General features: G+C 47.1%; 1 protein-coding gene across 2 annotated transcripts in view; it reads right to left on the bottom strand.

Annotated features, from left to right (window-relative positions):
• Positions 1-3,559: 3,559 nt before the first annotated feature.
• The window catches only part of LOC6599909, a 39,853-nt gene continuing 30,011 nt past the window's right edge, over positions 3,560-13,401 (bottom strand). Inside the window, exons 2-7 of one of the 2 annotated variants that reach the window (XR_003409194.1) lie at positions 7,648-7,704; positions 7,357-7,593; positions 6,598-6,791; positions 6,412-6,508; positions 4,724-4,944; positions 3,560-4,336 (exon numbers count right to left, since the gene is read on the bottom strand). Coding sequence is in view for 1 of the 2 variants with exons in the window: in XM_026993360.1 (XP_026849161.1) it covers positions 4,784-4,944; positions 6,412-6,508; positions 6,598-6,791; positions 7,357-7,593; positions 7,648-7,704 (746 nt within the window). In the remaining variant the exon portion in view is untranslated. Of the gene's footprint in view, positions 4,945-6,411; positions 6,509-6,597; positions 6,792-7,356; positions 7,594-7,647; positions 7,705-13,401 lie in introns of both variants that reach the window. The other variant, XM_026993360.1, reaches the window with a different exon arrangement.

Here is a 13,401-nt window from a genome sequence, read left to right as displayed (position 1 = left end):
GCGGGATGGATGAATGGCTGGGACTCTGCTTGGGTCAGCGTCTCGGCCACGCACTCATTATCACTCGTTTTATTTTCACGCATTGTTCTGCCCGGCGCACAGCCCACAAAAGCGCAGAGAAGAATGGAGAAAACTTGATGAGGCTGCGTGTCCTTTGATTATGCCATCGCCATCTCTTTGCCGCTCGGCAATGTTTCGTCATTATGGGTGCTCGTAAACATTGATGACAGCCGGGGGGCGGCTGCTGGCGATGCAGTCATGGTACGCCCTCCAGACTCCTGCCATTGATTGATTCTTAGTTTCGCTTACAGTTTCATTTTTGTGATTTAAAATGACTCTCCGAGGAGGGCCCATAAAACTGAGGGAGGCTGCGGTATGAGTTGGCTGCCAGACAACTTAGTTTGCCTTTGAGTACTACCAACACCCAGCCCTGACCATGAGAGTGGCCAGGGTCACTGTCAAAGCTACATATCCCCCCCACCTCACTCTCAGCCATCAGTCAGCGTTTGCCGGCAATCGCTGTCATTAATCAAACTGGCAACAGTAAACGCTCTCTCCATTCCCCATTCCCCATTCTACGCTGTTCACTGGGCCAACTTCATCAACAAAAGCTTCTCCTTTTGGGTCTTTATTGCATTTGTCACCGCACGACGGACGACACAAGTGGCAGGAGGACCCAAGCATGGGTCTAAGAAATAAACGCGTCCAAGATGGAGATGGTGAGAAAAGACACACATTGTCTGCGGCAGGAGGGTGGGTGGCTGGTCAGCAAGGTCAGTCGATGAGCAGTCACAGCATAATTAGCCGACAGGCGCTGTCTAACGTCTAACGACCGTTGAAAATGTTTGTTGGGTGTACGGAAGGGGTGTTCAGCATCCCAGTTCCTGGTTTGCTTCCATGCTATTGTAGACGATTTACTGCACTGCCTGGCCCGGAAGCAGCCATGTTTAGCCATTCTGTGCGGGAGCTGGACAGAAGCTCTCCTGTTTTGGTAATCAAATATCATGTTTCTTTGCACTTGAAATATATGCACACATGCTCGTTTTCCCCTCGCTCTCCATGCCAGTCCATCACTCATGCAGTCCGACTGGAAAGCGGCGAAAGAGCCACCGGAATGGACTCCCATCCATCAGCTGGACATTCCATTTATATTCTCTGCGCAAATCTCAAAAAGAAAATTTCTTGTTGGCCATTAAAAAATTCCGATTTACACATCCGAACAGGAGTATGATTATGTCCGGCAACGGGAAATTCTCGCAGTAGTAATAAGATACGTTAAAAATAAAGCTGCAGCTATTAAAGTGATCGCTCATGTGGGCTCAGCCAGAGGGAGAGCGAGGCGGGAAGGCATGGGGAGAAATGGGGCAGTGGTGCACTGAACATTTGATGTGGCCACAGCAGTTCAGGGTCGTACGCGAGGGGGAAAAGGCATTGTAAGTGCGCAGTTACTTCGAATACCCTGGCAGAGGGCATTATGATTTTGATCAGATTAAAAAAAACCACAATGTGCGCCTCAGGGAAACGTGGGCCCTACCACCCAAGTATTTTATATATATACAAAATATATAGTAGAAATCAAAACTAGCTGCATGCAAAGGACCTGGCAGGGTATTAAAGCCGTCGGACCTCAAATCAAGCATATCTTTTTGTCATGGGAGCAGTCCAGAGAAGGCGGAGGGGGAGGAGGAGCCGTTTGAACAGGACCGTACGATGGAGTAAGACTGAAGGCTTCCGGCGTTTGTTCTTCGTGCAGCTTGTGTGTACGTGCGGGTGGGGGGCCTCGTCTGTGTTGAAACTAAGCAAAATTTTCATTTGAATGTCTCTCGGTGGACAAATCAAAGATAACGCTAAGACGGAGACACGGAGAGACGGAGAGAGCGACTGGTAGAGAGTGTCAAAAAGTAAATTGAAAATCTGAGAAAAACCGAGACTATATCTTTGTGATTGACTCCACTCCAATGGGCTCCGTCCATTTGCCACAGCACAGAATGTGAGAAGGCAATTAAGTTCTGCCCCTGACCCACGCGTCCATAAATCGTTGGCCCCATCCTGCGCCCCGAAAAACATAATACTAAGCATTTTTGATTAGACACTCAAGTGGCGGAAGGGGGTCCCGGACCCGGTCCCGTCCCCCATTTTCATGGAGATTCCACGCCGGCAGTCCAGGCTGTCATGTCAATCAATCTTTGACAACCTCCATGAACCGGAGGGGGTTGGGGTTTGGCCCATTACATGCGTGTGTGTGCCTCCTCACAATTTGTGGCATTGTGCAGAGATTTGAATGGCATGGCGGCCATATACTACAGGCTGGATCCTGTGCCTGGGTCTAAAATTAATTTACATAGCTATGCATATTGCTTGGCTTATTGTTCAGCATTTTGTTGGGACAAATTCGTATGATAAAGCCCTGGGAGAATGTTCAAAATTGCTGGCAAGAGCACTGGAGGAAGCAGCCAGAAACTCCACTGAACAGAGGGGGGATTTTCCATGGAAAACTGGCTTAATTTCATTCAATGATTGGACAGTTCCGGAGATATATAAGTACTCGCATAGCCAGAGGAAGTCATGTCTGCCAACAGAGAGATGTGCGTCTTTCGCCCGCCTCCAGCTTGTCGCAGAAACACTTGGCTGCCACTGCCACTGCCACCTCAAGTTGCAAGTGTCAGCAGAATGGGGAGGATGGAGGATGGAGCATGGGGCCATGGCGGTTGGGCGTCGTCACGACCTTCGTTTGATTTGTGGCCCCCGGCAACATCGACAAGGTCAGGCTCTGGCCCTGCCATAAGCGCCAGTACTACTGTTGCAATGTCATAAATTCCCTGCACTTGAACCCGGCCGATGCCCGGACGGAACATCGAATGTACTTCATTTATTGACCTCTTCACTCTTCTCCTTTGTCAGCAATTTACGCGTCGTTTTCTCGCCATTTTTTCAAAAATGTTTATGGATCCCTTGCTTCAGCGTCCGGAGAACATCCAGAGAAATGCGGCTCGTTAATGTGCCCCAGCATGGGGTGTAGCCGCTCCAATTGGATTTATTAAGAATCGAAACCAAATGGCTGCATATATTTTATTACACATTTACACACAAACACATCAATTGAAAGATTTTTATGCCCTCCCAGTCAAGTACCAGCCGGTCCGTTAACCAGTAAAAACATCTATTAGATCCCGAGGGCTGTCAGAGCGTGCAGCTACATACATATAAAAGTTGCCAATTGGAATCTTAAAACGATTTAAAAGATTACTCTCCACTTTAGGCCAATTTCTCAACCATAAACTTGAAGTATCATAAAGAATAACGAATAAATAATAACGATTAAAGAGTAACGAATACTCAATCACGACTACTCGTAATCTGAGAAAGAACTAACGAGTGCAGTCCCGCCGCTCAAAAAGAAAAGAGCAAAACCACTCATCGCTTCAAATATAATTGTTTTAATTGAATTTTTCAAAATGTATTGTATATAATTGTATTTTTTTTTTGGGATTTTTTGGTTTTGTTTGTGGCTTTTTCCACTCTATATATGTATACGTATATAATTATTTATTGTATGTATATATATAGATTTAGCATTTGATATAGTACACATGTGTATATAACGTTATTTGTTGAGGCTCTTGTAAATATTGTAAACAAGTTGGACCATTTTTTCGGGGAATACTTTAGTGGTATCCCTTCAAAACTGTTCTGTATCTGTGTCGGTTTTTGTGGTTCATTAGTTCGAGTTTGAGTTTGGTTTTCGGATAGGCTTTAGTTTAGTTTTAGTTTAGTTTACATTGTTCCACATATTTTGCACTAGACATTTGGTTGAGAGTTATTTACCTTAAACTTAGAATACAATATTCGGTTTTTTCTGGATGGGTTTTTTGGTTTCTGGTAGACCCCGGCCCCGTTCCGGTAGAGGTCCCAAAGGAATTTAAAGCTTTCGTTAGTTAGTTTTTCTTCTGCCCAACTTTATCATATCTCTCCTTTCTACGTGCAGCTTCAATCTGCTCTTGGTCTTCAAATACTTACAACTTACGAGTAGTGTAGACAGTTAGTAAAGTTAGTTTTGATCATTCGAGTAAGTGTTCTGCGGCAGCCAAAAAAAAAAAACCAAATGATCGGAAAGTTAAGTTGTTCCAGGTTCTGGTCCAGGTTTTAGAGAGTTTTCTGATCCATTTTGAGCTTTACGCTTACAAACTAAACAGTTTTTCAAGATGTTAACGACACAATATTGTATATGTATATGAAATATTTTCATTCGTATTTCACTAAGTATATGTTGTATCTATTCTGGTATCCAATACATGTGGCAGAAGTTCGGTACGAGTACGAGTACGAGTAAAACACGCTAAGTTATAGAAGTAGACGTAGAAGTAGAAGAGAAACGGGGGATTAGCATAGACTACGTTCGAGATTAACACTGGATAAAGCTAATAATACGAGTGCTCTACTATAGATGGTACTTCTTCTTGCTGGGTCATTTCTGGGTCACAGAAGTCAGTTTTAACTAAAATTGACGTGAATGGATTCTGTGCCGGCACAGATGAACCGATGAAAGGATTAAGCACTTATCCTTCCCACAAACATTGACAGACAGACAGACAGACAGACAGACGCTGGGGGGGAATAGAGATAGGCATTAAGTGTAAATGGTTGAAAGCATTGGGCAGCGTTTCTTTCACTTCTAAAACAAATAAAACACTTTGTCCCCTCCTCTTAGCACTTGCACACGTACACATACAGATGCTGCTCCTGCTCCTGCTCCTGCTGCTGCTGCATCCTGGGCCAGGGACACCTACACCTGTTCGGCACTCTCGTCCAGCACCATGGAGTGCAGATCCATGGCCGAGCGCGTCTTGCGGGGAGCCCGCGGCATCAGGTAGTGACTGGTGCTGGCACCCACGAACACGGAGTTCTGGCGAGGCCGTGACGCGTTCGACACATGCGAGACGTAGCCTGAAACGGGAAAATGGTTAGACACAATCTCCATTGAGGGCGGCAACTTTGTGGGATGTTCCTGAAAATGGTTAAAAGGGGGCGGCCCTGGCCCCCATAACAATCAAGCGAGCGTGAATGTCAACGCTGCCACAGGGAGGGGCACGTGACACGATAATTCTTCTCCGCCGAGAGTAATCCGTAATTTGCAAATCAAACGTATCTTATGGACATATATCTAGCTGAAATATTCCCAAAAACCCTTTGAATGGGATCAAGTCTGCACCAAATTTGTGTAGGCCTCATTTGAGTGGCATGAGTGGGAGTGGCCTTTGCGTGACTCACGTTCGAGTCACGTGCCCTGCTCTTTGGGGCACTCTGAGATTGGGGAAGCCCCTCAAGCTCAAGCTCAAGCTCAAGCTCCACCAACTTAATAGACTTCTTTCCGGGTGGGGGGTGCCACATCCCCACATCATTTTTATCATGCTCCTTTGCATGTTTTATGTGTGTTCTTCCCCGCATTCCCCATACTCCCTTGCCCTGGTCTTCCTGTTCGTGTCTTCCATGCGTTTCCATGGGATTTAATTGCGCAGCATCCGAGATGGAGGGCAGAGCCCGAGAGCATCTGAGCATCTGAGCATCAGAGCAGTGGCATTAAAATTGTATTTGCTGCCTCCGCTCAGCGGGCAACTTAATTGTCTGGCAACTCATTAAAAAAGCCAGCACCAGCACCAGGAAGCGGGACGCGGGACGCGGGATGTGTGGGGCGTCTGTTGGCATTAACAAACGCTAACACTACAGCGGGCATTACGCATAAGTATTCCGATTTACAGTAAATTTGTAATCTGCTCTTCTGCAATGACTTGCCTGAGCGCCAGGGCATCAAGTGTGTGCCTAATGGGTGCTGCTTCTGAACAGCGAATTCTCTGAACAACTGACTTTTGAAGAGGATCTCGAGCATATTACAGAAGATTTAGGCGTATCTTTCGCAAACGGACAGCGAAAGTGTATCAGAAACCAGATACATTTCTTGGATACTCCACTCGACACGCACAATACGAGAACAACATACATGTGCACGAGTCGTGTGCATGACGCGGCATATCCATCGGTTCCATTTCATTCCGAATAATTTACAAAGGGACGAACTATATCACGCTTCTGAAAACACAAGTGCTGTCCCATGAATATAACTCTAAGGTCCTATATCTTCTAAAGTCCTCCGATAAATAAATATTCCTCAATGTAGCATTGGCTCTCTCTGGGAATCGATTTCCCTATCCCTATGGCTTTTGTCCCACTGTGCCGTTGGGCCTCTGGCGGTCCACTCAGAGAATTCGAGGAGGATACTATACTCGATGGATGTGTTGTTCGATTTTAATTGCATTCGGCACTCAGGCAGGGTTTAAAAACAGCAAGGAAATAACGAGAGGGCACAGGGACGAGACCAGGAAGACAGGAAGCAGATGATGTTGGCATGGTACATACCCTTGGCATACATGTTGGGATTATAGGCCGCAAATTGACACGTCGGCATATTCAGATTATGCACCATGCCCATCGACATACGCGAGACGGATGTGCGCTGGTAAAGAGAGTAAAGAGTAACGAGAAAGAGAATATACTCGGATTTACATATGTACATATGGGCTATGGGATATGGGATATGCTCACCTGATGCGTCTGCACTGCATCCAGATCGACCAGAGGACAGGAGCTGCGGTGCTGCTGCTGGAACTTGGGCTGGTACGGCTCCAGCATTCGGATTTTGCCCCAGCGATTGAAAAACAGCATGATGGCCCCCACCCAAAGGACCAGCACGAGGCCCACAATCAGTACTTCCTCGGTGCGCACAATGATCTTGGGTCCTGGATTCGAGAGGAATATATGTACATAGTATTGATCCGACATATCAAAAGGTAAGAAAATTCTTTTACAAGTGGGTGCACAATTTCCCCCCATCTATGTTTTCCACGCTGTCCCGTGTGTCCCTGTCTCCCTGTCTCCCGTCTGCCGACTCCTGTCTCCTGTCGACTTTCGTATTTATTTGTTTGTAGTATTTATGGTCGCACGTACATTGCATAAACAACTCAAGAGTCAGGCTCGAAATTCAATTATCCTTGCAGCGAAATCTCTCCGATAAGCAACGGATTGCGGACTGGAATCGGCGGCGACTTTAAGCACTCACAGTAAATCCCCTCCCCGCGAAAGGCCAAACCCGACAAGGGGGATTTTCTTTACGGCTTCGTCCAGGTGTGGAACAGTGTGTGGAAAAGTCTTTGATGTCAAGAGGGAAATCAATCTATGGGAAATCCCCGTACTAGGATGCTCGTTCCACTTTCTATCGTTACCGAGAGACCCTCTACTTATAGGCGTCCCAGGGGGAATGGAATATATCTCTCGGAATAGAATAAGATTTGGTGGTGGACTTACCCGTCTCCACGGTGGTGCCGTTGGAGGCTCCCGGTGTGGTGCCGGTTGTGAATCCGCCATCCTCTTCCTGGCTGCCCAGGTAGTCCTCAACGTTGCCGGAACTGCTGCCGCTGCCGCTGCCGCTGCCACTGCCGCTGGCGCTGGCTCCTCCTCCCGACACTGTGCCCGACGGAAGGGAGGCTGCCGTCTGTTCCACTTCGACCAGGAAATTGGTGCCCCGCCAGCCGGAGCCCCATTCTGCGTGGATGAAGGTTTGATTATCGTCCAAGTGGAACTCGGATGGGAACTCACCTTCCGAGAGGCTGCCTGAAGTGGTGACCTCCTCGGCGCAGGCCGCCAGCCTGACAGCTGCAATCGACGAAGAACAAACTTCAGACTTGGGTTTTGCGAAAACTGTTGACTTGGCAACAGGATATACTATGGATATGTATGGGTGGGTGGCTTGTGGCCGGTGGCCTGTGGCCTGTGGCTTTGGGTGGGATGTGTCACTCTCGGGAATACGCTGCCAGATGTTCGAGTATGTAGAATGCAAATCCAACTGTGAAATAGCCATAAACACGCTCTGACAACAGACTGATTTGATGGCCAAGTGGTGGATACGTATACGAGTGTTATTTCAAGTTGTGTCACTTGAAACTGCTGACCATGCCCCGCCATCTCTTGTGCAATCTTAGAGCACTCCAAGCATCATATAACTGGCTTATCCCTCGTACGAGTATTCAGTGTAGTATTTCCTCAGGGCTTCCTCTGGGCTGGGGCCCTGAGTGGCAGCTTAGAAGTTTTACTTAAGTGCTTCGAATGCACTTCTCGCACAGAAAACATATGCAGGGGGGTGGGCTGACTTTCAAGAAGTTAACGCATCAAGGACCAAAACTTTTCGTAGTTATTTAATGCATTACAAGTTTTCCGTAGAAGGGCGCAACCAAGCCAAAGCCCACTCGAATATGGGAGGACACAAGCCGCAGTGCGACCCACCCCCTCACACAGGTGAGACCCACACACACACACACACACAGAACAGACAAATTATCTCCAAATAAACCCCTAACACAGACACCAAATGGAGCTGGCCAGAGGGGGCGAGGGGGAGGGCACATGAAAGAGAATTGGCCATTAAGGCAGCCAGGCGAATGACCTTCAAAGCGTTACCATTTAGCACTGTCAAACACCCAGCACCCCCCCCAACGACCTACCCCCTTGCAGAGTTTAAGAGACACCCCCTGGCACACTATTTACTGCGGCTGCTGCTTTATTTGCCTAATTTGGTTAATTGGGGCATGTGTTAGGGCAAATCTATGCCCGCAACGAACCAATTAACAAGCCTATGATGCCCGAATTATGCGCAATTCCCCTGCCCTGCCCGCCGGCGAGGGAATTCCAGACAAGGACAGGGACAAGACCCAAGCAAAAGAAACAAAAAATCCAAACTCCGGCGAAATTCCCCGTAAATTATGAATGAAGTGCCGCAGCAACAAGACAACAAAAAAAAATGCAACAGAGAAACAGAGAAATGGTAAAAGTGTAATAAAAAGGAAATTAGAAGACACACCGAGGGCGAGAGGGATGAGAGAATAGGAGAGCCAGGACAAAGGGTAAAATGCAAACCGGAAGGGAATCATCATTGCTGCAGGTAAACCCCATATCTGATTGCCATTAAATGCTCATTAGAGGCAAACAAACAACCCACAGAAGCAGCCAGCCAGCCATCGAATGCAATTTCTACAATCAGTAGCCAAACGCAGACAAAGAGCGGCCCAAATGGCAGCAAACTCACAGAGCAATTAACGGACGCACACATTTTACGCAATTTGTCACACTCAATTGGTTGGCGATAGGCGAGGGATATCCCTAATAGGGGGGGGGGGGGGTTCCTACGACAACTGTCCGCCCCACTACTTATCATATATGTATCCTTGGGGAGGCCTTCTGCGGTTAGCTGCTGTCCTTCGAAGGAATTTGTGGTCAAAATACTCTTCTTTACTTTAAAGAGCCAAACATATGTCCATTCAGGGACTACTTAGTTTCAGGAAAGAGTCAGACCTATACGTACCAAAGGAAGTACTATATCAGTTGGTTCTATATCTGTAAGATAAGGTACTCTGTGTTGATTTCATAGTATAGCCATAGTATAGTAAAGAGCCAGACATATGTCCATTCAGGGACTAGGTGCAGGAAGCTTCAAAGGAAGTACTATATCTGTAAGATCTGTATCTTTAAAATAAGGTCAGGTACTCCGTGTTGATTTCATAGTACAGCCAAACCCGATCCCAGTGGGTTCTCTTCCGTACTTTAAAGAGCCAGACATATGTCCTTTCAGGGACTACTTAGTTTCAGGAAAGAGTCAGACATATACGTACCAAAGGAAGTACTATATCAGTAGGTTCTATATCTTTAAGATAACGTTCTCCGTGTTGATTTCTCAGGCTAAGCCACAGCATTCATACAGCCAAACCCGATCCCAGTGGGCTCTCTTCGGTACTTTGAAGAGCCAGACATATGTCCATTCAGGGACTACTTAGTTTCAGGAAAGAGTCAGACCTTTACGTACCAAGGGAAGTACTATATCAGTAGGTTCTATATCTTTAAGATAAGGTACTCTGTGTTGATTTCATAGTACAGCCAAACCCGATCCCAGTGGGCTCTCTTCGGTACTTTAAAGAGCCAGACATATGTCCATTCAGGGACTAGGTGCAGGAAGCTTCAAAGGAAGTACTATATCTGTAAGATCTGTATCTTTAAAATAAGGTCAGGTACTCCGTGTTGATTCCATAGTACAGCCAAACCCGATCCCAGTGGGCTCTTTTGAATCATTCACTCACACTCCGATCTAGGAATATTCCAATCGAAGCAGTACGAACAGCAGCAGTAAGAAATTATAATACCTAGTGAAAAATATTGTTAAAACGTGTGTTTTGTTTTTGCTCTTTTAGCTTCCATTATGTATTTTCGTAAGCGATTGCCGAAGAAGCATGGCCCCAGGCTGTGCATCGGCAAGTCATCGCTGGATGGCCTGGCCTTTAGGCTGGATGTTTTCAAACTAAGCCATGGCATTGGCATCAAGGCGGTCCTTGCCAGAAAGAAATCGTTGACGCCTTTCCGCAGGCACCGGCTGGTCCCCACTGTCCGTGCGACTGGCGTGAGACCCCAGCGAGAGTCTGCACTTGAGAAGGAGTCCACTCTGGAGGAGATGGGGAAGGAGCCGAGTCGGAAGCCAGGCTTCTTTGAGCTGCTCCTCATCGTGGGCCTCCTGATCTTGAGTATCTTCAGCATCTCCCAAGTGGCAATGAGCGGGTATACGTTCATATCGAAGAAATACCTCATACTAAAGGTATTGGGCTTGTCGCATTTCGCCAACGTTTCCTTCAACAACATTTATAAACAATAAACAGCATATACAATATTTCGTGCTATGTAAATGATTAAATGTGCAATTATTCGATGTATGTATGTTCTTGACTCCAGAGGGTATCGAATGCGTACCCAAAATCATTTCAACAGGCAGGCCTTCTTTTGTACACATATTTGACACATATTTGATTAGGAAGGATACTCTCCGCTGATGATTTGCAAAAAAAGAGCACTCTATCGACTGGATTTATGGGTTTATTTCGCCCTCGGCAAAGTTTTCTCTCGAAACTGGAGGCTGAAATGCCGATTACAAATGTAAATAAACATTAAGGGGGGAAAAACTCCATAAGCCATTCAATAATTCATAAGAACACACGGCCAGACACGTGTCCTCTGGGGGCCCACTCCCCCTGCCCCTTCCGCCCCCCACACACACATGCCTCAAACACTGAGGCAGACACACAAACACACTCATAACACAAATACAATTATAAGTAAGGAAATTCTATTGATTTTCTTCGATTACAGGTGGGGCAAAGCGGGCGGGCGGGGGACGGGCCCAGCGCCAGTCACGTTGAAAGTTTGTCGTAAGACTCCTAAATCAGGTGGGGAGGAGACTGGGGGGCAGTCACAAAAGCCGCTTACTCACGGGCCTCTGCCAAAGGCTTCGGTTTGCGAAAAACAGTTCAAAAACATCGCAAATTCCAGAGAATCCGATGCTTAAACCTCGCTGATTCATACATTCATACATATCTCTTATTAAATAGCTTGAAATATGGTTCCATAGACCACAGCAAGAGCCCTGCAGGGCAGTCAACTAAAAACAGATAGGGAGCTTTAAGGGACACTAAAAGGAACACTCCTGCCACACACAACCCGCCCTCCCCAAAAAAAAGCCACTTTAAAGCTTGCCCAAAAAGGCTTCCAGGACATGGGATGGGGAGATGGGGCACGTAAAGTGGCCATCGTAAAAAGCGGAGGACAGCCAAGTGCCGGCCGGGGATTGAGTTAGGGAGGGATGCTTAATTGATGTTTGTTTGCCACAGAGAAAAGCACCAGCAGCAGCAGCAGCACCAGCAGCAGCAGCTCGAGGAATGACACTTTAATTTCCACTCGAAATTTCGACGGGAACTTTCCTTTAAATGAAAACTCTTTGGGGGAGAACTGGACGCTGGATACAGAAGGGGAATAAGATGGCAATTTCCACATCAATTGATATATTTCGAGCAAGCACAACTGTACTTGATAGAGGGAGAGGGAGAGGGAGACTGTACCTAAATATCATCTATCGCGATTGCATGAACGCACACACCTGCCCGATTTGGACAGTTCTGACTTGGTTCGGGCAAATCCCATGACGGAACGTCACTTGGATCCAGCTGTGCGACACTGATTCCTGGATAGAATCAGGTTGTTATTGTCGAAATTAGGGCCTAAGTAGCCTCGCCTAACGACCAAATCGCGACATGTGTGGACTGGATCGATGCTACCATGGCCATTGGCATGTGTTTCCCCCGGTTTAGCCGCTCAGTCTGTGCGTGAATTTCCCACAGGATGCGGAAATACCGCATGGCATGGCCTACCATGTCCAGATTCAACTTGACCCGGGCCATGGATCAACAAGTGCGTCCAAGGTATGGATGACCATGACCATCGAATCGAATCAGACGAGACGAGACGAAACGAGACGAGTGCGTGTTGGATCTTCGTCTCAATCATCATCATCGGAGGGATGGGAATGGCATGGTATGGCATGGTATGGAATGGTGTGCTACCTGTGTTCGATCCTCTGACGATGCCAACAGCGAGCACGCGGTATATTTTATGGCTTTATGGCTCCGTGGCAAGGCAAGGAGTTGGTCGTGGGACGTCCTCGCCATCGATACACGGAAAATGCGTTTCGTAAACAAAAATCCTCAAATTGAATTTTTGAATATTTCCTCCCACTACCACTCCGGCTCGCCCTCTTCCTCTCCCTGTCCTCGTAATTGTTGTTTTCGCTCAGTTTTTTTTTTTTTGTTTTTTTGTTTTGCGGAAAACAAAAAATGCAATAGAAATGCAAAAACCTTAAGAGAAGTTGCATTGATGCTTGATCACAGATGGTCTGCGGCCAGCGACTCCTGGAAATAGTGATGTCCTTGCCGTTTGCCATTGTCCTGCCCCTCTGGCCCTCTCTTCTCGGCCAGGTGGCCCTGGTCCAGGCTCTGCCTCAAGTTGGTTCAATACAAAAGTATCCCAGACAATTGCTTCGCCTGCACTTGTGCCAAAAGTTGTACTCAGCTCCGGTTTCGGTTTCTGTTTCCGTTTCGGTTTCGGTTTCATTGCAACTAACTTTAGGGTCCCAGGCACGTCCTCTGAGGGCGCAGAGTGGAGTGGAGTGCTCTTTGTACTCCCGGCAGTGTCCTTCCTGCTGTGTCAATGGCGTTTCAATTTCGTGGCCATTTGCTTGGGGGTCTCGTGCGGAATCTCATCCTTTGAGCCAACTTAATTGACAGCTTTCTGTGCATCGAACCAAGTGTACAGGAAGCACCACTGGCCAGCCATCCCTTGGCTTTGATTTTGCAATTTTTGTTTGGCTCTCCGCTGCACATCCTTTGGGGCTCATCCAGGCACAGATAATTCGTCCACCGGCTGGAGCATGGAGAGACTTTTCGAAATGCAAAAAATTTGCGAGGACCAATCGACATTGAAGACCTG

Source organism: Drosophila persimilis, unplaced genomic scaffold (assembly GCF_003286085.1).
Source record: "Drosophila persimilis strain 14011-0111.01,24,50 unplaced genomic scaffold, DperRS2 tig00000829-arrow-arrow-pilon, whole genome shotgun sequence".
NCBI classification, from domain to species: Eukaryota; Metazoa; Arthropoda; class Insecta; order Diptera; family Drosophilidae; genus Drosophila; species Drosophila persimilis.
Note: the sequence above shows the minus strand (reverse complement) of the source record. Positions and strands in the feature narration are given on the sequence as shown.